The sequence below is a fragment of the Dromaius novaehollandiae genome, chromosome 3 (genome assembly GCF_036370855.1).
Source record: "Dromaius novaehollandiae isolate bDroNov1 chromosome 3, bDroNov1.hap1, whole genome shotgun sequence".
Classification (NCBI taxonomy): domain Eukaryota; kingdom Metazoa; phylum Chordata; class Aves; order Casuariiformes; family Dromaiidae; genus Dromaius; species Dromaius novaehollandiae.
In genome coordinates this window covers 95592416-95618120 of record NC_088100.1, presented here as the reverse complement: position 1 = coordinate 95618120, position 25705 = coordinate 95592416, and the positions used below count along the sequence as shown (strand labels likewise).

Genomic DNA, 25705 nt, shown 5'->3' with positions numbered 1-25705 from the left:
AATGATACTCAGATAAAAATACTTTATTTCATTCCTTCAACTTATTTTTTCTTTTTAAATTACATGGATTAGGGACACCAGGCTAACAAGTTTCCTCATACAGCCAGTGCTGACCTGAATACTGTGGTGATGGACAACAGCTACATCAAGTATGCAGAGAATGACTCTACAGATACTCATTTAGAGTTGTGCTAGTAGGTAGGAATGCATTTTGGCAGGGAAATTTTCAGTCAGCTGATAGTAATTCCTAGAAAACTCAGAAGTGAAATATATTCTCTACTGTGTACCTTTCTAAGTGTCAGACATTTATCTGAAGGCAAACAATACAGAAATTAGGTAGGCTAGAACAGAAATAAAGAAATACTCCTAACTTACAAATTTCTGCAAGAAACTATAATATGGTGACTTTTCTATTCTACATGAGGGAAGGTAAAACAGCCTATGGATTGCTTTAGTCAGATAACAAGAGTTACAAAATGTACCACAGATGGAACAGAAGAACACAAACCATAACTGTCTACTATGGTGAACAACCACAGAAGAGACTCCAGGACTCAAATAATATTAAGTGCTGCAAGACAAAGATGGAAGATGTGGTGTAGGGTAACGTGCAAACCTCCCGCTGCTGTATGAGTCTAAAGCCATACTGATCAGCCCCCCTGTTTAAGAACAAAATGCCATCAGTAAATGAATGATAATAGGAACACAAACAACTGCTTCTGATAAGCTTATTACAGTCTCCTATGTACCCACAGGAGAATTACAGCAGCAGAGACTGTGACTAGAGGCAGCTGCCAAAATTGGAGGGTAGCAGGAAACAAAACTTCAGAGTTCCATAGGAAATGAGATGAAATGAATTGAACTAGCCCAGCTGAGATAATATAACGGTATATGCATTTGCCACACTTATAAATAAAACATTGACTTATTATTGCACTTCCATAGTGTGCAGATCTTAGGGAATTTAATATAACATGATGCACACGTGGGGGCAGAAGGGAAGGTCATATACAGAAATATGATGCTGGAAATGGCTTTCATGTGGTCTTTAAGGGGGAAAAAAACAAAACCAAGGAGTATTCAAAAACAGATTAATGTTTTTCTCCTTAAAACAAAATTCTAATCAGGGCTTGGGCATATGAAATATGTTGGACTTATAGCACAGTCATTCAAATGATAGTGGATAAAAACATCACTTCATTTATTACTGTTTTTGAAAGATTTCTATGTCTTTTTCAATTTTTATCACCAACTCAATTCATTGGAGCTTGATGTTGTTTTCATTTCGAAATGATGCAAATCTTCCTGATAAACAGAAGAAACCATCCAAATAATGTGAAGTGTCTTGTTTAAAACCCATAAAGGTTTGGGCTGTAAAAGCAAGTTCTCTTTCTTTAACTCCTGCTGTTTTGAAAGGAAAGAGAAACTCAATAGTGTATGTACCAAATGGAGTGGGCGAGTATTTGATGAATAAACAGAATACAATACAGAGTTATCCTGTGGAGTGTCTTTGATGTAAATGGGATCTCAAAGGGCTTTATGAATTTAAACTGGGTGGAAGGATAGGGAAATTAAAAGCCAGGCAAGGAAATTAGGAATTTTTTTCAGCTGACGAGAAGGAAAGATACAGACAAGTTGTCAGCTCTCTGAAAATAGTAGAGAAAGGTCTTGCACTTAGATAGTGGGGAGAAAGCTGAAATGAATAATATACATATAGTCAGAATTTCCTTCCATATATATATATATTTATATATATGTGCACACACACATACACATATATGTATGTATGCATGTGCATATATGTACATGGGTGTCTGTTTACAAAAATGTGTGTAAAGTTCCCAAAAGGTTTCACACAGTTCACCAGAAACCCAGGGTTGTAGCGAAAGGGCAAATACAGAAGATCTGTTTAAGGGACATCACTTCGTAGCCTTTTCGAAGGTGCCAGAGAGGAAGAAGAACAATTGCCACTGCCCTGGAAAACTTCAGAGGAGGCAGGAAAACTGACTGCCATGCAGATTATAAATTATTATCACTTCTTATCCACCCTATCATGCAAGCAACTTCCAGTCATTGGTAGCAGCATGTTTTCGTTGAGGCTACATAGCTTTAAATGCTATATTTGATTTGGTTGGTTTGCGCATCCTACTTCAGAAAGTAACTGCCTTTTGTAGACTTCTATTGGTCTTTTGAAGGACTATCAACACACTAGTGATTCATCTAGGTCTACCTCCTTACCAATCATTCTCTAAAAGTTATTCATTATTTCAGTTGCAAACTAGCAACAAACAGACTGCATTCTTTTCAGGCCCTTATAGCATTGCTTTAGCCAACCCCACAACCAGTAGATGAGGAAAACATTCTGTGTATAAGGAATTAAATGGAATCGAGAACCAAATTCAAGTGTTCTATATGATACTGTTAATCAGTATATCCTTGCTCCAACAACTGTCTGTCCTGGACTTCATGGAAAAACTGGGGTTCTTCTGTCATAGTAGCATTAGCTTGCAGGCATCACCACTAAACTCATCCTATTGCTTCCACCCTCCCTCCATTACTGCTGATTTCAAATATTTGTTGCTGTAGATGAGGGAGGACATGTCAGGCATGACATCATGTGCCATATCCAGATGCTGCCTATTCTTACTGTATTCTTGCATCCAGTAATGCAGTCCGTGGGTTTTTTTCCCTTCCTTTCCTTTGTTTACCTTTTTGTAACAGTTTCTTGGTCATCTTGACAGCTGCCTCTGTGTTGCCAGTAGATAAGATGTGATTCTGTTTATGTTGCAAATTGTACAGTATTCCCACATGATGGATGGACCAAGGCTAGCTACATATGTCGTATGGTGAAGCTTTCACAGTGGGGAAAACAAATCTCTGCCATTTAGTGATATGGTCTGCTCTTGTTTTATTTAAGGGAACTATTTGCCAATTAATGTTTAGATTATTAACTAAAACAATGGTGTATCCCACTTCCTTGTTATGCATCCATCTGTTAGCTCTGAAGCCTTTCTAATACTTGCAGCTATCCCACCCATTTGCCCTGCAGCAAGGAATTGAGTATTGCCTACTCCTATGTTAAAATGCCTCGATGCATGTGGCCAGCTCCACTACAAATGAATAAAAACTCTCCCATGCAATATCAAGCGAAGAGCAGCAAGGAAGTCATTAACTTGGCACATAGCCAGCAAATTCCCCTGATCCTTAAAATGCAACTATAATGTGTGTATGTGTATGTATATCTATAGATGTATACGTATGTGTATGTGCATGTGCATGTGTATACATATATAAAAAAACATAATAACCCCCACAGTCCATTCATTCTTGAGCACCTTGAACTGACCTACTTTGTACTGACAGCTCTACTCTTCCAAACAAATGACTGTGCAAGCCCTGCATTCAATAAAAGACCAGGCATAACCAATGATCCAACCATGTGACTCAACAGCTGGCTGTATGATGATAGTAAAAAAAAAACAGTTCTGCTGAACACCAGAACATCATCCTCTGATGAGTAACAGTGGCTACATTGATACCACAGTGACAAGAGAGGTTTCAAGAGGCTTGGTACTTGCTCTGTTTGCCCTTTCATCAGTCCTGCCAACTCAAAGATGGACACTTGAATAAGTAGGCCTGCAGGAAGCTAGCATACTTCTGAAGAGTGTGCTTAAGGCCATCTTTATGTAGTTACTACAGGAAAGAGAGGCAAGGCAGCCTTAGAGTGGCCTGTAACAGCCAGAAGATGCACATCTAGTGGTACTGCGACATGTGAAGGTCTCTGCTATCACATTCCTTTTCTACACAGACTGAGCAAAAACCATTGGATTTGGCTTTCACCGAATAGCAGCAAGAAGAGGCCACAAGGTACCAAATAATTACACATACCTTGCAAGCGTGATTAGGAGAAGCACTAATAGAAACCTTCCTCTTTCCTATCTTCAGCCTGTCTGCCTCAAGTTCTTTGTGAAAAGGATAATGGAGTTTCTAATGGCATTAGTCATTCTTTTATGTTCAAGGAGTTTTGACTGGTAGAGGCATAAAAATAAACAAGGCACAGCACAGATAAGCAGTAGGTAACAATTTTCCATACAATTGCTCTGTACACATTTTCACTGCAAATGTCACTATAAGAAAGAACTATATAATCAAGGCACAAATAAGGAAAGAGCACAGCATAAACACAACAGCCCTCTTACCGTAAGATTTACAACTTGTACTTATTGAAGTGTAAAGAATGCACTGAACACTAAGCGATGGATCACCTGTGGTAAGATAAATTACATTTCTTCTGATGATACGGTTCAATGGGATGGGGTGACTCAAGAGTAGGGAGGAAGGGAAAAAGTGGAGGGAGAAAGAAGGAACACAGCTCTCAGTCACACAGGAAGAATGAAACACACAAACCAGAGGAATGACAATCTAGCTGAGAAGCTCAGTCACGAGACACTTCTAATGAGGGAAAAGTTCCAGATTTTAATCCCTTCAATGATTTCAGGCCCCTTGAGGAATGTTTTGAACTGAGGGCTCCCACTGCCCTTATGAATACTTTGTTGTTGTGCTTCAACTACTGTGGCTAAAACTTGTCTGTCTTTCAACCTCCCCTATAACTGATCGCTATGTTCTCTGCTGAATTCAATTCTGATCGTGCCTGGTGTGGTCAGGGCATGCCTCAATGAGTTTCAGCACCTCTCCTGTTCCTATCTGAGCTGTTGTGGAGTTTCAGCACAGTGTAGGTACCCACCTGCTCTGCCAGGAAATATGCACAGGAATTTAAGCTTAGACACTAAGGATCCTTCTTGTGACCCAAAATACAGGTGGCATTTTCAGGCAGTATTTGAAGGCACCTGATCTCAATAGCTCCTTAAGACTTCTGGCACTTAATTTCTGGGAAGTTTCCAGTTAGGTGGAAGTCCACTCCGAGTCTGTTAATGCATAACTTGCAAAGGTACTGTGACTACATGAGCTATATAGTAAGCTCTAGAACAACAGAGAAAATGAAACGGACTTCTAGAGAGGTACATGTGGTATCTGGGAAAAGAGACAAGAGAATTAAATTTGAGTTGTATAAGATGTACATACAGCCAGCGCTGTTCTGTTATTTATGATCTATAAAATGCTGTGCCTGTCTTAAAAATGGTGTGATCACCAGAAAGCTAGGTAATCTGGAAACAATGTGATTAATTAAATCATACAACAGAAACACAAACTCAGAGACAGGCAAGGGCCCACCTACTACACCAACATTATGTTTCCAAGGGAACAGGGGAGGACAGAGATGCACCTCATCACAGCCATATTTAATCTAAATCCTAAAGCTGCATTCCTTTGAATGAAAGAACCATGAACAGAGACATTTCATCCAGGGTAGAAAGGGAGAGAGTTATTGAATAGTTGTAAGAGGAGAGACTGAGTCTTCCTCTGGGGGTACCCTCTTTCCTCAGTAAATACAGAGAGAAATTAGGTGTCCAGCCAAAATTGGCCTTCCAGCTTCTGGCTGGCTAAAATGAAATGAGATGAACCGTATCACATAATTCAACCGACCTCTTGCCTTCTATTAATAGGGTTGCTTCTCTTCAGATTTTGTTATTAAGTTCGAGCTGGTGAGCCATACAGTTCCAATGCTCTGTCAAATGCATTCATGTAATGATGATCCATTTGTGCTCAGTGTCATTTAAACTGTGCTATGTAGTAATGTAGGAATTGTAAGTAGACCTCAGAATTTAAATTGTTAGGGAGCACAGAAAAGATCTAACTAAAACAGTCCCATGAACCTAGGAGCAGTACCAAAATACTCGGGATATCAAACCTTATAAATGTACATAGCTTGATGTTTTCCCCACCTACATACAATTTCTGTGGGAGTTTCATGACAAAATTCTTGCTAGTTAGGCCCTTTTCTCCTATTTTGGAGGAACCAAGCGTGTTGAAGAAAAATAACTGGTAGAACTGGATAACTATTAAGGGTAAAGAGTAAGATTTGAACCTACTATCCAGGAGGGAGTCATGGGAGCATGTACTTTCATGCACACAGCAAGCTAAAGTATACAGTGTTAACAAAAATCATCAGCATATGTAATATTTTCCAGGATTTTATGTTGCTCAGCTCCAGTTTGAGCAAGATGATCTGCCATCTGTCTTCTGCATATCTTATTTCATGTGTAGCACTCGTGCAAAAATTTCATGAAGAGCTCATATAAAGTTCTCAGGAAATGTCTCTTCCTCTCTCATGGAAAATCACCATGACTGCATCAATTCTGCTTCTCCATAGGAGAGTCTTACAACAGCTTCTATTTAATGTGGAGGGGTGTAATAGAACAGGAAATAATTCTGAAGTGGCTACTATTCTTGCAGTGTTAGATATGGTGAAACAGATTATCCGAAGCAGTTTCTGACTCAGATCACATCCTGTTTTTGTATCACATCAACTGTAGGATGGAAGTCCTCCTAAAGCATCACAAATTTTGTTGAGATTGCATAAGCCTATGGCACCACCTAGCTGTAAACACTTGTTTTTTCATTTCTGAAACATCTTTTTATTCAGCTCTTGCAATATATTTAGCTAGTGCAAAGCACAGAAAGGTGGGTTAAGCAGTTGCTACATATCTACTTACGGTCTAACCTATGGTTTTCTGAACGTGTTCCAGGTCTTCTGCACGTACTAGCTTCTCTCACAGATCTCTTATAGCATGACTCGTGAGTGCTTAGTTATGTGCACTGACTTTGTTGTGAGAACTCAGCTGTCTAAGGCTCACTTCTAACTACAATACTGCTCATCTGAGTCAAACACCTTACTGATACTTCTTCCTTCTGAATAGGAAAACATGCTAAAGTTATTTGTTTGTTAAATAACAAAACTGTGTTATCATTCCAAACAGAAAAAAAGAATTAAAAATCTAAAGCCAAACATGAAAAAATATAGAGAGTTTAGAGTAGGGATTACCACTGCATTAAAAAAAAAAAAAGGTGACAAATAAGCATACCAAACCATGATGTTTTGCAGTGATTGAAACCACTTGTTTCTTTGTATGAAATTTGACCAAGAGTTTCAACTTCCCAGAAAGGGGTAAGAAATATCAGCCTGCCCAAATGCTCTCTTTCTTTCCGCAACTTCGCAAAAACATGAAAATTTTGTTTGTTTAAAAACAAAAGCTCTGTATTTTTCAAGTTTAAATGAAAAAGTAAAACCTGAAAGAGTTCTTTTAATAGGGGGTCAAAGAAACATTCTGACAACTTAAAATGGTGTTTGTATAATTTCTTTAAACAGATATTATTTCTTTGCTAAGTTAAACCAATATTCCCTCCTTTTCTTTTCTGGAGTATTTCTTATAGCCGTCAAAAAAATCAAATAACCTGATATTCAGCCAATTTCACAAAGCAGACTGGAGACACATCAAGATATATTAATACTTTCATTGCTTTTGAAATGTTTCCCAGAAACCTGGCATAAAAGAAGTCAAACTTGACATTTTCAAAATGGATCTTTTATGAACTCAGTGCCCTTGGATATACTTACAGTCAGAGAAGATGCCTGAGTGGTAATAGAAAGGTCTTCAGGAGTGAGTGATCATTATATCAGAGAATAATACTATATTTGGTGGAAGAATAGAGAGTTGGTGTGTTGCTTTGTCAATGTTCCTCTTTGGCAGAGTTCAGAAAAACCCTTCAAGATACAGTACATACTTCAGAGTATATAGAATTGTTCAGGGGCTTTCTTTTTCTTAAAGATGTCATTTTAGACATGTTGACTTCTTTGTCTCTTTGCAGTATTAATGCAGGATGCACTTTTGCCATTGCACAAAAATACTTGGGGAGACTTATAAACAGTAGGGACTTCTTTCTGTATCATTATCAGAGGTGCTGCAGAAAATTTGAAATGAAAGCTTGAACACAGTTGGGACTGTGATTTCTCAGCATGTAGCTAGCTCCTTCACACACGTCCTCTGCTTGGTGCTTCAGAAGATTTATTTTGGGCATTTTGGAAGCTGAGGGAAGAAAAAAGAGGAGGAAAAGAGATCATAATACTAGCACCTTAAATCTCATGCTCCAGACCTCAAAGAAGACTAGCATAATCATGAGGAAAGGTGCACCCTTTCTCCCAAGCAGGTCTATTATTAGCAACTAGCCAAGCAGTGAACAAGAGAGTTTTAAGTAAGATTAAGCACACCAAGAGGCTGTTGTTGCACTATAGTAAGGTTAGCTGTTTGAACCACACAGATGTGGCTCTATCTCACATTTCGTCAACTCCACTGACTTTGAAATTTAGATTCTGTTTTCCAAGTTGCATTTATTGCAAGATACACAGTCTTTTTCAAAGCTTAGTGAAGCTATCGCATTCTCCTTCCCAATGTATAAGTGCATCCTGACAGTTCTGGTCCTCCCAGCCCTGCTGCTGAAGTTTCCCTGAAATGAAATGAGAAAACATTTAGACAAGTCATGAACTTTATCAGACCTTCACAAAGGTTTTGGATGAAGTTCAGGGCAAAGGTTTGGGACACAATTCACTCTTAATGGTAATTTGACTCACACTTCCAGAGTAAACAAGTGAGAGTAGCTTCTAATAGGCAAAAAAAGAGCTATTGCAAAACTTTCATGATTATGGACAAATACAAAATAATTTCCTGGATTATTATTCATCATTCATAGTTCTTCTGCCTAACTCTCCTTTCTGCTGCTTATCAAAGAATCTGCATATAGCACTTTTGCTTCCTACCCATTATACACTACAACCAAGCAGGCCATGGACACTCAGAAGGCACCAAGAAATTTTCTTACTTGTCTTGTATCCATTCGTTCTGATACAAGTCTCTTCTAGTGCCAGCACAGCTGTCTGTGGACAACATGATGAAATGAATTGCAGAGTTAAAACAACCTTGCAGTAAGAAATGTCCTCGGATTTAAGGGACCTTTATGATACTTCTCACATAAATCAGAGTAAACTTTAGCATAGTTCTCTGAACAAAGAGCTACAGCCAAGCTATACTGAAAGGGTTAGCATCACATGGGGGATTTAAACACTTATCATGTAATGAAGGTACCTGAAAAGGTATTTAGGTGTTTATGGTATTCAGGCCTCCATTTCCATACACACTGCTCCCCATGGTCAAGCACATACACATGTGCTTCTGCTATATGACTGGAGACTGCTGTGTGGTTCTAACATGACTTCTCATCTCACAAGAAACACAGAAATAGAATTCACAAAATAGTAATCTATATGCCCATCTTACTTGCAGGGTCTCATTCAGTAAGCCTGATCCAATGATGCCTACCTTTCCTCAAATGAAAATCTGGGAAGAGGGGAAATATGGTAGATTTACATGGCTCACATCCACTCAATCCAGTAGTCAGGTCCTAATATAGTTCTACATGAAATAAAACTTTGTTATACGTGAACTTCATGCATTGGGCAGCTGCTTGCTGCCTACTGCACAGCTTAATTATTAAATATTTATTAGAGTGAGAAATGGCAGTCATGTTCCCAGAGGAACTATATAGAAATTAGGAAAAAAATTACTAAAATAGTAGTTTGTCCTAGATGTTCTTTGGTCCAATGAACAAGAGAATTTTTTTCACCAATCCCTAAATGAATAAGGGTTGCTGCTGTTTAGATTTGGTTTTAGTCCTAAAGAGAGTTTTACAAAAGAATTCAATAACTGGATTCACTGACCATTAGTGAATTCATTTAAAATTAAATTCCTTAGTTATTTAGTTTAAAAGGACAAACTTTGAGAGAGAAGAGAAACTTGCTGCAGCACAGGAATGTAAAATACTGAAAAGGAATATAATTTCTTCCCAATCTAAAAAAGCAGGCATAGATTTACTCAGAGAATAAGGATAGCTATGACTGCCTTTTTGTACCTGCTGCTGCAGTATGACATAGTAGTTTCCGATATGTTTGGGCAGCCTTTATTTAGATCATAGTTCCATTTGGGCTGGTAAAATCCCATCTGGTATTTATATCCTCATCAAGGCGAAGAAACTTTATGGAAGAGCTTTGAAGCTAACATTCACTTCCACAAGAGTATTGGAAATGAGAATGGGTGTGAGAGAAGAAGCCTCAATCAGAAAAAAAGTTATGCTTTGGAGATCTGAAAGCATAAGTACAAACGTAGTTGGAAAACATCAGTCTGTGTCAGAGCTTGCAGAGGATATTAAAATAAATGCCAAATGTTGCTTAGCTATGGAAGAGGAAACTAATAAATGAAAGAAATTGTGCCACTATATATGGAGATGGCATGGGAATAAAGATAACTGATGTATAAGCAAACAGTAAATAATACCTTGGTCCATGTTCTACATACACATTCTTATTGCAAGTGCCAGAACGGCAAGTCTGCTAATACAAATGAGTGCATAGAAAAGGAAAGTACACATTCAACACAGAAACAACTGACCCAAGTCTGGCGGCAGGGTTCTCTAACCAGTTATGCCATCTAGTATTGAATGATTCCATGTGACTTGAGAATAGGATGTTAAATTTTCTTTTTAAGAAATGGGTGATGGGTTGATTCAGGCAGCCTCAGGTCTATTAGTTTTACCTCAGCTGCATGCAAGACTTTATTCTTTCCTCCACAATTTTGTCTAATGGTATAAAGGTACCTAGAAAACAGAAGAAAACATATCCTGAACTTCACAAATTAAATTGTGCAGACTAATTGAATAGCTTCTTTGGTAAGATATACACTTTCGCAGAGAAAATAAATCATACAAAATCTTAGTTTAAGAAAAATGGTGCTGGATGAAAAATGATTAAGATGAAGAGATAAGGATTAGTTAATAACAATGTAACAATCTAAAAAGGATGAATAATATCATGCTGAAAGGTTAGAAATAAATGATTAGTGGAGCTCTTCAAGATATGTCTTGGGATTTTTCTTATCAAATATTTTCACTAATGAAGCTGATAGGCTGATGAAATTTGCTGCATACACTTCACAGCCATTAGCAAATCAGAGGAGGTGTTGAATATAAGGCAGGTAGAACTGGATTACCATGAGGCCCAGAGTAATAGAAATGCAATTATATTAAATAGCTCAAAACAGAAAGTCATGCACTTACAGCATAAATTATTGCTATTTCCTTAGCAATGAAATGACAGAAGATCCTGTATGTACTGGTTAACCATCAGCTTTCTGCTACTACCCGTAGGATAGTCTCCAACAGGACGAATGTACCTTGGGATCACGTCAGAAAGAGATTTCAAACAGCAAGGAAAGATTGTACTGAGGAAAGATTAATTTTATTATATAAGGCAGAGTTCAGAGTTAAGCGGCTGTAAGGATGTATCCTTGAATATACCTCTAGCTAGCCAGTTAAAGGAAAGGATTTTCTTCTTTCTTAATAGTGGAAAGATGCAAATGGAGGATTGCGTCACATGCTAAAGTGATCAACATATGTGCCATGTCTATTGGCACTGGGCATTTGTAGCATTGCTCTGTAGCTGAAGGCATCCACGAATGGCTTTGCCAAAAAGCAGGAACACTCACAGGGCTCACTGCACCCAAAGAATAAGAAGAAACAGCTCTAGTTGGCCAATAGCAAAATGAATTACGGTAGAACAAGCTCAGAGAAAGACTTTCTATTTCTCTGTTCATACTAATAACACATCTGATAAGAGCAGTCTAGAAGAGGTGTTTCTTTTTCATCTAGTCAGAGGACGGATACTCATGAATGCAAAGCAGGGGAGAGATGTATATAAGACAGAGGCCAATTTGCACATAAACTAATGAGTAAGGTTTTTTAGGTGAAAACTTAGAAGGTTTATAACCATCAGAGCCCTGAGTTTCTAAATCAGCTTTCCAGCAACAGTAAAGGTGCAGGTTTGTGATGTGGCCCTCTGCAACAGCAAGGGACTGACCTTGATGACCTCCTAAATCCTTCCCAGCCCCACTAAGTTCCATAAGAAAAATTTCCAGCCAGCTTTTCCCCACCAGCCCCTTTCCTTTCTCCAGTGACATGTACACCTGTGATTATTGGAGGTTAAAGCAATCTGAAAAGGAGACAAAGAGGTGCTAACAGGCAGTGAGATAGAATTGCAAAACTCTAACAAGCAACTTGGAGTCTCTTGGGAAGATGAGCAGAGTCTGAAATGCTGGTGGTTCTTTTTTTGGTTTCACCTCTGTTGGATTATTTCTGGTTTTAGAATTAACTTTTGCATATTTGCCTTCTCCAGACTCACAGTCTGCATGTGAGCTGAATAAAGTCTTTGTAAACTTCCTCAAGACCAACTTAATATCCTAATCATGAATAAATTAGGAGGGCTAGGGGCATATCCTTTCTATTAATCCAAGGACCAAAAATTTTCTTCATTTTAGCTGGAGCAAAATTGGATCAAAGGGCTCAATACTCTGTAGCCTTTTTCACTCATGCAGTCATTTACCAGTGCAAGATGATTGCAAATTATTTTGCAAGGCAGAAGCCAATGATGAAACAACTGCTTGGATTATATTTTCAACTTTAAGAAAGGACTCTCTGTTCCCCCTCAAACATCAATTGTATTCACAGAAAGCATGAGTTGTTAAATAGTTTAGTCCTTCTGAAGTAGCAGGTGAGTTGGTTGCTGAATTGCTGTTTTCCAAGGACAGCATGCTCTGCTGAAAATTTTTCTGAAGTCTAACTGTCTTATGGGAAATATCTGAGGAAAAGTTTAGTGTTATTTTGGTATATTTTGTATATTTTTTTGCAAATATAAAAAAAAGGAAATATATGGGGAGAAGAAACTACAAACACTCACCACATCTAAAGCGACAATATGGAAATGAACAGACGAAATACACTCTCGAAAGGCACTCAAGATTACAGACCAAAAATGACAAATTAGAATGGCCCAGAGACTATAATGTTTCATTTAATACTACAGATACGTTTTGTTCCAAGAAAGTAAAACAGATTTAATTTGGTTTTGTTTTTTCTTGCATATTAATCATCTTAAAGAGAATGCTTTAACATGGCTATGTTCTAGATTATAATTTTCTATGCTTGTCAAATGTTTAGACAGAACAAAATACATCAAAGTTTCCAGAACATTTCTTTGCTAAGAATTTCCTTTCTGTGACCCACTACTAGTTAATGATTTACAGAAAGTGGAGCCACTCCTGCTGGGTGGAAATAGAGACGAAGGACTCATTAGGTCCTGCAGCATTTGGTGTCATTCATTTTTGTTGCTTCTGTCTCTTACCCACCTCCCTGGCCCTGCATTCTGTTCCCTGCTCTGGACACAGGCAAGTTTTGCTGTTAGAACACAGAAGCACTAGGACACCTTGCCTCTGTGACAGAAAAAGGGATTTTGCATCACAGTGCTGTGACAGTTTCACTGTAACATTACTTCTTCATCACCCCTAAGTGCTAAATAAATGAAACAATGGCATAGTTAACAAGTGGGCAGATGATGCAGCTGCACTGTGCCAGGGGCTGGAGGATCCCAGCTACCAGACTACAATGATGGGAGAAGGCAGAACCAAGCACTGGCAGTAAAGATAAAGAAGGGTTCTTATTTCAAGTCCTTAATAAGGGCTTCTATTTGGTCTGTGTGACAGCTATCTCATCACTCCTTCCAAAACTGAGACAGTAGTGCACAATAAACACAGTGCAGATTCCAGTGCTGGCAGTAAAGTGGTAGCTCCAGAAACAGAACAATTTCATCAGCGCTCTGCTGCACCCACACAAATTATCCTTGCCAGGATGCAGACACTGTGGCATTATGTCTGTGCTTCTCCTGATCTGAGCTGGTACCTCTGCAGAGCCAGGCAATGTACCGTGCAATTGCATCTGCTCCATTTGCTTAAGCAGGGTCCTGGCCCCACTGCATTGTGCAGTAAAGACAGTGTGTCCAGCATGAAAAGAGCAGAGTTACTCTGTGGAAACCTTGCTGTAACACAAGCTTTTTAAGGCAGGTCTTCTTAAGCAATAAGATTTGTAAACTGAAAAAAGGAGTTTCTCTGAACCATCAACAGATGAGGCACAGAGCTGCTTTTATATTTGACTGAAAGTCACCTCTAAATCAAAACTCATTACTGGAGAAGGGATGTGAACTATTTCCTATTACCCACAGCTTTGCCAAAGAGCAAAGCAAAAAAGCATACAATGAAGCTCATATAAGTGAGTAAAGGTAAAATAAATTAGGTTAATATAATTAAATAAATGTGAAGATTTAATCAGACTGATTAAATCAATGTTCCTTACAAAATGAGGGGAGAAAGGAACCAGGAAGGAAGCTATTTTGTTTAGTTACCAGACCTCATTGCTATAGAGAATTATGAATGGCTATTGGGATTGGTGTACAGTCAGATTCTAGCCAAACAGGTACAGGGAGAGTCAAATCATTTCCAGATTGGAATTAATGTTGAAAGTTCAGCTTCTGAAATTACAAGTAGTGAGGTGATAGGCAGCCCCTTTTCCTAGAGGCAAGTGTTACACACAACGGAAAAATATAGTTCAAAGAGACATCACTTATTCACACGACAACAGCAGGACATCTCAGGACGATCACAGGACCTAATCTATAAAATACATGAACATCTGATGTTTCAGACAGCAAGGTTTCTAACAAAGGCTGTCCTTGTGATATCTGCAGCATTTTTCTCTAAGTGTCAGTATCTACTGCTCACAAATAAATGTTTCTCTCACTGCCCCGACCCCAGATGCAGAGCAGGCAAATGGTAGGGCTGGAATTTAAATGGAAGGAATTAGGGAAAAGGAGGCTAGAAAAAGAGTTGGACAGTAGGACAGGCAGGCAGAAGCTGAGAGAGGAATATAAGAGAATGGAAGAGATGAGCAGGCCAATAAACATGGAGAAGGGCATGTGTGTACAGTAATGAATTAAGTGTGTATAGTAATGAATTAAGACTGAGCAGAGAGGGATACCAGAACTAGGACTGTTTCCTTACGTACTTGATTTTGCAACTGTAACATAGGGATGGGCTGTGGAGGGGAAAACTCTAAAATGGGAAGGGGAAGGGGAAGATGCATTTTTGCAGCTGACTGTTGACTCCCCACAGCAGACATTTGAAACTACAAAGCAGTAACTCCATCTAGTAAGTCAGTTAGATGTCCTTCGGTACCTTTGGATCAATGGTCTTCTTTCCCCTTTTCTCTTCTTGACGTAAGTAATACCACTATTTTTCACAAGTTACCATGTTGGACTGCAGAGAGAGCTACAATTACATGGAAGAAACAATGTCTTGTTAAAGTACTCTGGAATCTTATGGAACAATTACACAGTTTAATTGAAAAGCTGCAAAATCCTTATAGAAATTTCAGGTTTCTCAGGTTTTATAGGTGTTTGGCTCCAGGCTTCTTGACTGTAGGAGTCAGTTTCAGCTGGATCTGAAATCTAAGGTGAATACTAAAATCAGGTATCTTAGTTTCCCTCCTCTGCTATGTCCTCGTTTCACCCTTCTTTCTCTCTCCATTTTCTGTCATGCTGCATTTAACAAAAAGGTCAGCCTTCCACATGGGTAGCACAAAAGAGTGCTGTGTATGGAGATGAAGGACTTTCACAACAGCAAGATGCAGGTTTACAGGTCATAGCTGCCAAACATTGTTGGATGCCTTTTGGAACAGGAATATTTGATCAAGATAAAGTTATTTTTCTCAGTCAGAGGAACATTTACAACTGCTGCATGTTTTCTGCTTACAGCAGAGCTGTTGTCATGAGGCAACTCTCCACTGACCAAGATAGAAAGAGCTTTCCAATGAACAAGGACCCATGACTCCAGTGAATCTTCATTCAGGTCACAGAGTTTACATCAGACCAGCCTTTTCCACTTTTGATTTTATAATTTATTTTAACCTTATACCCACAGGGTTTTAACTTGAAATAACTGGGTAAGGAGATCAGATTTCCAAGGCTGGGCTCCTAATGAACACATCCCTAGCCACAAGGAAATACAAGGCCAAGGGAGGGCTCTAAATGCACTCTTCCTGTGAAATAAATAACCCATTCTCACATCTCCACAACAGAGTATTTCAGAGACTCAGTGGTTAGCCAGTCACAAGGTCTGGGCAATTACCACCACAGTGAATGAAAGCTTTAAAAAAGCAGCTACTGTAGAAAATAAAGCCTATGACCTCTCATATTTAGTGGGCATAGTTGTCATAACTTTTGAAACCTCTGCCCTCATGGCTTCTCTGAGGTTAGACTGGGCGTCATTGTTCAGATAGCTAGTTCTCAAGGGCTTGATTTTCTGTAACCTTATAGATTATTTGTAATCATTGATGTCAAGGGGAGTGAAAGGGAATGGGAGTACAGAATTCTCTTCTCCTATGAAGACAGACTAAACAAGGCACAATAAGGTAATGATCCCCTGACTGAAAACTCAAAGAAAGCTTTTCCAAGGCATCGTCATGTATTCTCGTGTAAAAACACAGCTTAGAAACTGGCAATAGCAAAAGCACTGGGAAGAGATCAGACCAAGGAGTGAACCTGTTAACAGCTCCTTCCTGTCTTTCTCTTACAAGATGATAGCCAAAGATGTGAGAGAAGGAAATATTCAGTGAGACTTGGCTTGCTTAATCACAGTTACTTATTGTGATTTGCAAGAACTGAACAGAACTGTAGTGCCTACGGGATCTGAAGTGACAGAGAAATATCTGTGAAATGCTAAATCTGGAAGTGACCTATGGTATCTGCAAAAATACAGTCTTTGATATAAACATCTACAAAACAAAAATGCCAACAGCCCACAAAAAAGCCCTAATGCTTTTATTTTTTTGTTCCTTTTTTTGCCTTGCAACTTTCTAACTTGGATACAAATTAACTTTCTCAGAGTGCTTTTTGGTATAGTTTCACTTACCTTGAGGGGATGCTTTAACAGACTGGAAGTTGATTTGTTTCACTGAAACAAGCAAAGAAATAAGCAAAAATGAAATCCCCTCCCGGGTAGTTTAAGATGCCAGCTGTAAATGTTATCATAGTGTTGTGAAAGTTTCAGCATAGGTATACTTTAGAGGCTACACAAAATTTAATCCATTTCCAAGCTGTATTTTAATACAGTCATACACTTTCAGCACAAAAAAAATCTCGAAGAACTATGCTCTTAATTATTGTTATGATGGGATATGAGGAAGGGGTTTTGTTGTTACTGAGCCTTCTTGCTTCAAAGCAAATGATGTGGGAGATACCCATTATATTTATAAGAATTCTTTTGCTAATATTTCAGTACAAAGCCATTTGGATTTTACTCCATCAGGCCATTTGGAGTTTAATTCTGCCTTTTGAAGTCCTGTACTTTTCCCCTAGAGTGAGGGAAGGGGAAATTTTTCTCTTAGAGTAGATGAAGATTAAGAACTGGAACTGCACTTCCAGGGAAAAGGGAGATCATGATCTGTGTTATGTCCAAAATATCACTGTATCATCAGGTCTGAGAATCAGCACCTTGACCCACTGCCATGTGCCTCGAGTGTCTGTTGTGTCAATACGTAACATACCACCACGTACCTCCAAAATGTAGTTAACTTCAACTCTGTAAATTAGGTAGGATTTTCTTAAAATGGGAAAGGAGGAATGGGAGTTACTCATAGGAGAGTGAAGAGGAAAAATGGCACTGGGAGTCCAGGGCATTTGAGGGAAGGTGAAAAGAAGTGTTTTCTAACACCTGGTTCCTCCTTTTGCCATCTCCTTGAATTCTGTCAGATACAAAAAAATGTAAGCATGCTAACAGATTAACCCCAAGCCTAGAACTAGGGCTACCCAGGGTAAAACAAGCCTACCCAAAGTTAAGCTGAGACAGTGTATGACTATCTAAACTTTTCTTTGGGCATGTCTGTGCCACCTTCATGTGGTGCAGTTGTTCTGTATCACTGTGTTCATTCTGTTTACAGTTCTCATCATTTAAACATGACAAGCATCCAGTTAGACCAGCAAAGCTGTTGTGGTCAAGCCACAAATGGCCTGTTTATCATGAACCTTGTCCAAAGAACGGAACTGTGCAATTTTGCTCCAGGTAAACAAAAAATCAGCCGTTGTCCTTCATGGAGATTTTAGTTACAAAATAGGAGGCTTAAAAGTGCAGCTATTCCTCAACTATGACATGCTGAAGGTATGATGATGTTATTCCATGTAAAGGAAGGAAACCAACAGAGAAAGGAATGGTTCTACTTAAACAAAGAGGTCAAGCTCATAGAAAAACTTTTTCCACATTTTTCTTTTGTTTTGTTCTTTCTTTCTATTCCTCCTTCCCCTTATTTTCCTTTTCTACTGTATTTCACCCTCTTTTTTATGCATTGCTTAATTCCCTTTCTGCAGTGTAGTTAGGTAAAAAATATTGAAAATTAAAAGTAGACTTAGCTGTAACACTTAGAATCAGTTGGATTCCTTGGTGTTCTACAGCCCATGTACCCTTGATACTGCATTCTCAATCAAACAGAGAATACCAAAATTTTCATCATTATGAGTTTAGTAGCACTAAACTAACATTTTTTCCTTTTCTCATTGTTGTGAGCAGAAAAAACAGAAGACATCACAGAAAATAAAGTGAAAGTAGAGGGGCAATAAGATGAGAGAGGAGAGGGCTGCTCGAGCACAGAGAAGATGAGGGATAGGAGAAGATGGGGTTGACACCTGTTTTCTGACCAGTCTGGTTGGTTTCATTCCAGTGAGTTTGAGACCAATTTGACTAAACTGGCTGGTTTTGTTCTGACTTCCTCTGCATTTGTTGGAGTTAATCTACATGAACACATTAGTGAGCACTTATCTAGAAAATCCGTAATGGGTGAGAGGCTGTTGTTTCTGTGGCAAACCTGGCATGGTTACATTACGAAATCCCTATTTGTAACTACCACCTCTGTGTGTTCACTTGACATATACTTTTTAATTCTGTGGGAGCAGTATGACCTAGAGAACTGCGGATGTTATTTTGTGCCAGCTACTACAAAGAAACACCAGTAAGGCTCTCATGTCTCTTTCTAATGAGGAAAGCACACTATAACTACAAAAGTCTCTGCTGTGGCAGCTCCATAGGATTTCTCAAGCATAGATAAGAACAATTATGCAGTGGTGTGCTTTGAAATGAAAAATGCTGTGAAGCTCATGAACAACAGTGAGACATCCTATGCCAGTCATTCATATTTCATATAGGCCCTCAAGTTTAACAGTGAATCTCTATCCTAGCAGTTTCTTTAAAGGATTCCCTACATTGCTCACTAGTAACAAGTGCAAAGAGGGATGATGTTCTGCTCTTGCAAGAAACAGACCAAACAATCAGTGTCTTTTCAAATTCTAACAGTTATTTCCTGCTGGATTTGTAGGAAGCTGGACATGGAGGCTTTGCCTGGACTATGCACTCCTGCAGTCATTTCCAACTGCAGTCCCAACACAATCCCTGGCTACGTTCTAACCCCACATAAAGACAGTATCATGTTTTGCACTTTGCCCCGGTTTCTGTTCAGGCATGTAGCCCAAAGTTTCAGAGAGGAGTTGAGAACCTCTCTAAGAGAAGCCCAGTTTGGACAATGAGGCAATCAGGATTCACTCTGACAGACCCATACAGCTCACGTGCTGTGCACTCGCCTGAGACTTTTTTTATTACTATTGTTTCTTTGTTAACAAATCTTCAGACTTTGGTCAGTGCTAATTTGAAATAATGCATAGCACCAGACATAGTCCAGCACTCTATATTTTTGTGTTGTTCTGGGATAGGTTCACAGAAGACACTAGTACGTGGACTTTGTCCTTCAATTGCTCATGTGGATTTAATGCTTTTTGGCCAGCACACTGATTTATATGAATGGCACAGTGCAGAGTGCATGGTCTTGAAAAGCTAGTTAATCTTTGAAATTGCAACAGTGTTGAATGAGCCCCATAAGGGGTTAAGTGGGAATTCAGCAAAAACTTAAAACAAATAAACAGCAAAATAAGCACAGGTAATCTAGGCTCCATGTAAGTCAGAAAGGAAAGCAGGAGTGGGAAGGGGAGGGGAAACTGCATTCTTTAGAATTCGGGCTACAGAATTACTCTATGCCATAGATAAGTGAAAGTCTGCATAATGTCTGGAAGATAACTGAAAGCCTAGTGGCAAGAGATTCTGTGTATGAAATTGCTGTGGGCAATTGTCTTGAGCTTCACTAAAGTGACTGTGCTCTCTGCAGGTAGATGAGGATAGGTATTGTTTTGCCATGATAGAATATCACATGTAACTTTGGCTACAATGCAAGGGCATGATACTGCACAGTATCTTGGCCTAAATATACAAATCTCAAACCTTTAATTCTTTACCAAATACTAGCTCTTTGGACAGCTGCTGAGAGAAGCAAAGAAAATAAACCTCCATCTGCTGTCTCAGGTGTGCAAAAATATATACTCTTTGTGACGTATGACTTGACTGTATCGCAGTAATAGCATCATCTCTTATGTAGATGCTATTATCTCTTATGCCATTACATTTATTTTACATTTTTGTCTACTCCTAGGGAAGTGCTTCTGTCAACCAACAACAGCTACTTTTGATAGTAGTAGTTGCCTTTGGAGGGATAAGACCTGATTTTATGCTGGTTTAATAAAATATGCCTATATATGTATATTCTGATAAAACTGGAGAAATGTAAGGCTTCAGCTGTGCAAAGGCATTCAATTTCTTAACTTTCCTAACATGCTCAGCCCCATCATATTCAATAGGATTACAGAGGTAAGTAGAGTTTAATAGAGGCTTTAATTCCTTCAGAATCAGGACTAAAATAATTACAGAAACAATCCCTTCACTGTAGGGTAAGAACACTTAATGGAGAAAGATATTAGAGTCTGTGGTTTTTTTACTACTGATTAAGCAAGTTATAATTTGTTTCTCTTCCTGAGTTTGTAATGAATTTTGATCTTTGAATACTTTATATTTTATTAAACTTTTTTTTACAGTTGAAATGTTCCTTTAATTGAACGATTACTGTGTTTAATATGAAGCTAAAATCCTTTCTGTATTTCAGCCTTCATTATCACTTGCTGTTGGATTCAGGAAATCCTTTAATTACTAGCTATTTGTGTTCTGCAGAGAGAAGTGATGCTTCATAAAACTAATACAAATGTAACCATCCAGCTTACTTCTGCATCTTTTGAAAATAGTAACTAAAAACAATATTTTGCTTTGCTATATGCTCTACTGTTTTGATCTGCATGTATGTTACCTCGATGTCAAACTGATGGGAAGTGTTTCAGAATAGATGTTTAGCCACATCACAAGCCCTTCGAGTCCATCACATTTCTTCTCAAATGGCTTCAGCTTAAAAAAAAAAAAGCAAGCAAGCAGTGGTGCATTAAACCTTGAAGTCTTTCTGTTAGTTTCTATCCAGCCTAAAGACTGAATAAAGTCTAAAGACTGAAGACTGAATTTGACAGAAGAAAATGTTTAACTGCGGAGCAAGGATTAAAGTAAAATCTGGCTCAGATCTGAATCTGTATACAAGGGCATACAATCATGTCTTGAAATATTAGCTGACACAAATGATTACAAGGCCCAGCTACTCGTATGGGCTACTACATGAATAAGTACTTCATAGCTCAAATACTGAACCGTTAGGACTTTGGTTACCGAAAGCAGCATTTCTCATTGACATCTCAGCAGAGAATTACTGTTTTTTGCAAACATGAGTTGCAAATGTGAATACCTGGGACACAGTTGTCTGGTAATTGGTAAATCTGGTAATGAAGTGACTTAAGCTGGAAGGGTTATCAAAGAACCAGCATGGACTAACTGTATGAATATATAAAGATGTGAGTTTGACTCTTAACAGCTACAGCAACACAACAATTGAAAAGGTCATAGAGTAAGAGCAATAAAAGTCACTTAGGGAAGCACATGTCTTTTAGAAGAGTAACCAACATAGCTGGGAGAAGGGGAACAAGGCAAACTTTGGGGCACTCAAACCCTCCTTCAGATCTGACAGAACCAGTGGATCCAAATTCAGACCAGCTGAGTTTAACTTGGCTATGCAAGCCCAAGAGTTGCAGGGAGCAGGCAGGCGGTACCTACCATCCCAAGGATGCAGACGTTGGCCAAGGATTGGCGGTCATGAGGTCGCCATCCCAGGGGGTCTAGAGGGAAAGGTCGAGGACCACTGCCTTCCCTGGGAAGCACTGAGAGTGCAGGCAACAGCAGAAAAGGCCGGAGGAACACAAATATTGTTTTCGTATGTCCCATAAAAGAGGAATATTTAGTTCCTGTGCCCCTCTTTTGACAACATTCACAGATCTACCTTGCGACTCGGGACTGAGGCCGCTGAGGCGGTCACTGTTTCCACCACAAACGTCCTCCAGCAGATGCAGGGAGGTTTCAGGTGCCCTGCCCACGGCTGCCGGGACTCGCAGCAGCACCCAGCGGCCGCGTCCTCTCCTCGGCGCCTCTCCCCGAGGGCACCGGGGCGCCCAGGCCTCGGGGCCGCGCGGCGTCTTACGGCAAGGAGGCCGTTTCCGCAGGTTGCGCCCTTGCCGCGGCGGGACACCAGGCTCGCGGGAGCTGCGCGCGGGCGCCGGCTGGGCCAGGCGGACTACAACTCCCAGCGTGCCGCGCCGCACCTGCGGCCGCTCTGATTGGCTGTCGCCTCCGCTCCCCCCCCCCGCGTGACGGAGCGGGGCCGGCGGCGCCGCCGGAGCCCCCCGCGTGCTGCGCGCCGCCGAGGCCCCATGGCGGCGGTGGCGGTGTGGGGGCGGCGCGGTGCCCCCGCGCTCCTGCGGGGGGCGCTGGGAGCTGCGGCGGGCCGCGCCTGCACGACCGGGGCGCCCGTGAGGGCTCCCTCCGCAGCGGCTCAGGTGAGGCGGGGACAGGGGTGCCGAGGGCTCCCATTACAACGCGGAGCTGCAGGGGGAGGTGGGCGCGGGGCCGAGGGGCGGCCGTTAACGGCTGCGAGCCGCTGCCGGGGGGAGGGGGCTGGGACTGTGCGGCCTCTGCCCCTCGGGCCGCAGCCCCACCGCCCCCCTCCCCGACCTTCAGCCGGGTCGCAGAGAGCGCTCCTCCGTGCATCGCAGTTTTGGGGGTGGGGAGATGGGTTTTGGGGGGGTTCCGAGCGTGTCGCAGTCCGTGGGCTGCCCAGGAGGCAGGCAGGGGGCCGGGAGCGGGCTGGGGGCGGAGGGAAATGAGGATAAGAGTTGGTTCGCTGTGGTGCGCACGCAGTCGTCTTCTGATCGGGAGTTACCTGTGAAGTGACCTTTCGGTAGCGTTAGGGTGCGAGGTCATGGGAGAGCGGATCTCTTCCCCGCGTGACTTGGAGGTGGCCCTGTGGGTAGTGGTCTGTAGTCAGAGGTAATGCTTTGAATTTGAAATCGCAGACTTGTGTTTTGCAACTGAAATTAACAGAATAGAAATTATGAAAGCCTGCGTTTAACAAGCCCGGCTTCGTTTGGTAGGTTTTTCTGGGGGAAAGTTTGGATTTGAGAATTCCTATACAGTAATTGTCTGTAATATAGTAATACTTTAACTGGAATCTAGCAGGATGCCAGTGAAGCTGCATGTTCTGCTGCTTTGTCCAAGCCCAGAGTATGAAAACAGGGTTAACTGATTTATATAAAAATGAATTAATTGTATGAATCCTGGGAGTAGGCAACAAAACTTAATATGGAGTAATGTGTAATTCTGAAATTTCACCCTTATATTTAGAACCAAATAAAGTAAGCACACAGTCTCATTTATTGAACCAGTTCTGCATGCTCTCCTAGACAAAGCAGAGATTACACAGTGGCATTTGATCTGCAGAAGTCAAAGTTAATGGTAGTTTTAGGGAGATTAAAGGATATGTTCCAAGTGTTCCTGTGAGCTATTTGTCCAGCTATTTGCATGAAATAAACAACAGTGTTGTCCAGATCTGGCTTCTCCTAGTTTAGCTTTAGGTATCTCAAATGAATTCACTCTCTTAGTGTCAAAATGCGAGAGAAAAAGCTCCACAGAAAGGCACAGATTCTATAATTGCCTGAAGGAAATAGGGCATGACATGTGGAGTAATCCCAGCTGACACATGATTTATTGATTTACTCATGATTGCATGGCTGGCTTTAACAAGCAGAAAATAAACTAAAGGTACTAGTGACAGTTTTTGGTCACCAAATTGAATGCATTCACTACCATTTATTTATGTGCAGACAGATTTTGTACATTTCTTTATTGAATGCTTACTTGCCTCAGTTATCTAGAAAGCTTACTGAATTTCTTTTGTCTTTTTCTAAACTGTATATTTTTTAATAAATTCTGATCAGAATTACTTTGTATTACTTCCTGTAAGTTGAGTAGCTCTAATATGCAATGAGGAATACATTTGAAAGAGGTTGATTACAGTGTCCAGCTCTGAACCATCTTGACTCCGTTTAGGGGAGAAGGTGACAGTGGTTGAAATTACAAGATGGGAATTACAATACTGAGCATGGCCCAGTAGCTGTGACAAGTGCTCTGGAGCACTTGCTGAAATCCTGCCGGGCCTGAGAAGCAAGCTAATGCAAAAGCAAAGACAGTGCAAACTTAGTAACTATAATGCTGTATGTAGCCTTTGCTCCTGTTCTCTATCTTGCCTGGGACTCGCCCGTGGAGAGAAGGAGTTAGTGGTGTTCCAGCCACAGGGGATGCTGAAATGTTGTTTCAGATGACTTGAATATTCAAACATCCAGACATTCAAAACAGTTCTGAATACTGTTTGACTGGCTTCAGGACTGGATCTGAAAATATTCATGGGTTCTGTTTACTTTCATGAGCTTGCATTGAGGTGGGGGATGGAAAGGGAAGAGGAGAGAAATAGATTCTCATTCTGTATTTCAGCCCCTTTTAAAATGGCCTGCAACTCCCTTAAATTTCTAAGGCAGCTGTAGATAAAAGGACTCTAATGCAGGAGCTTCAGAAGACAACCAAAAGACTGCATCGAGGGCCCCTCTTGTAAGTCTTTAGGTTAGATTCAAAAGAGGTCAATGCAGCTGCTGTATTGATATTGTGTGGTGAGGGGGAGCGTATTATGACCGTTTTAGCATGTTCTCACACACTTTTTTTAGATAGTGGGAGAGTGTGAGCACTCATGCTATCCATTCTATATGCTGCATTCACCATCCTCAGTAAAGTTTTCTATGAATGTGTGGTAAATTACTCCTCCCAGCAGAAAAATTTAATAGTTTTTGTTCATGTTTTTGATGTCTGTTAAGTCTTCATAATATTCTCTCTACAAAATATACAGTGAAAATGGATGTGTTTTTGGATGTGAAATGCTACTGACCAGCTAACCAGACTGAGCAAATCTGAGGCTGTGAAAATGTAGGTAATTCTTGAAGGTGAAAACAGATATACCTGGGAAGCTAAGTACACATTCTTTACAAATAAAACAAGAAACCTAATCGGATTATTTTTGAACTGGTTAGTCCACGTGTTTGAGTCTCTTTAGATCTTGGCTTTTAAGATACTGATGTCAGTCTTGGAGATGTGACTTTCACATTGCATGGGGTAGAGTCCTAACGTCAGGTAGCAACAGGCACTCTGAGAGTATCAAGTGTCTTCATGCTTTTTTAGTTATGTACAAACATTTCTTGACTAATTCACAGTTAACAAAGGAAAATCTGGTGCCAGTCTGTCATCTTGCATACATGATGATACCTGCCCAAATGATATTCTTGAATTAACAAATGTTATATAGGATTAAGTTTTTCTGCTACAAAACTGTATTTTCCAGTACAGTAGGAAAGTATCATTTGTACTTTTTTATTGTAAGCTAGAGATTTTCGGGCAAAAACCAGTATTTTGAAACAGAGAAGGAA

General features: G+C 40.1%; 2 protein-coding genes across 4 annotated transcripts in view; one reads left to right on the top strand and one right to left on the bottom strand.

The window, feature by feature from the left end:
• LOC135327989 (uncharacterized) lies at window positions 1-22611 on the bottom strand. Its single transcript, XM_064510179.1, has 7 exons — window positions 22591-22611; window positions 22183-22501; window positions 21960-22063; window positions 21115-21209; window positions 10542-10602; window positions 8776-8830; window positions 1-8403 (listed from the first exon to the last, which is right to left on the bottom strand). The coding sequence occupies exons 1-7, from the start codon at window positions 22609-22611 to the stop codon at window positions 8312-8314; spliced, it is 747 nt and encodes a 248-aa protein (XP_064366249.1). The 3' UTR covers window positions 1-8311.
• The window catches only part of MOCS1 (molybdenum cofactor synthesis 1), a 35028-nt gene continuing 31866 nt past the window's right edge, over window positions 22544-25705 (top strand). For all 3 annotated transcript variants that reach the window (XM_064509540.1, XM_026121193.2, XM_064509542.1), the window contains exon 1: window positions 22544-22735. In XM_064509540.1, coding sequence (XP_064365610.1) covers window positions 22610-22735 — 126 coding nt within the window. In that variant the 5' untranslated portion in view covers window positions 22544-22609. The remainder of the gene's footprint in view (window positions 22736-25705) is intronic.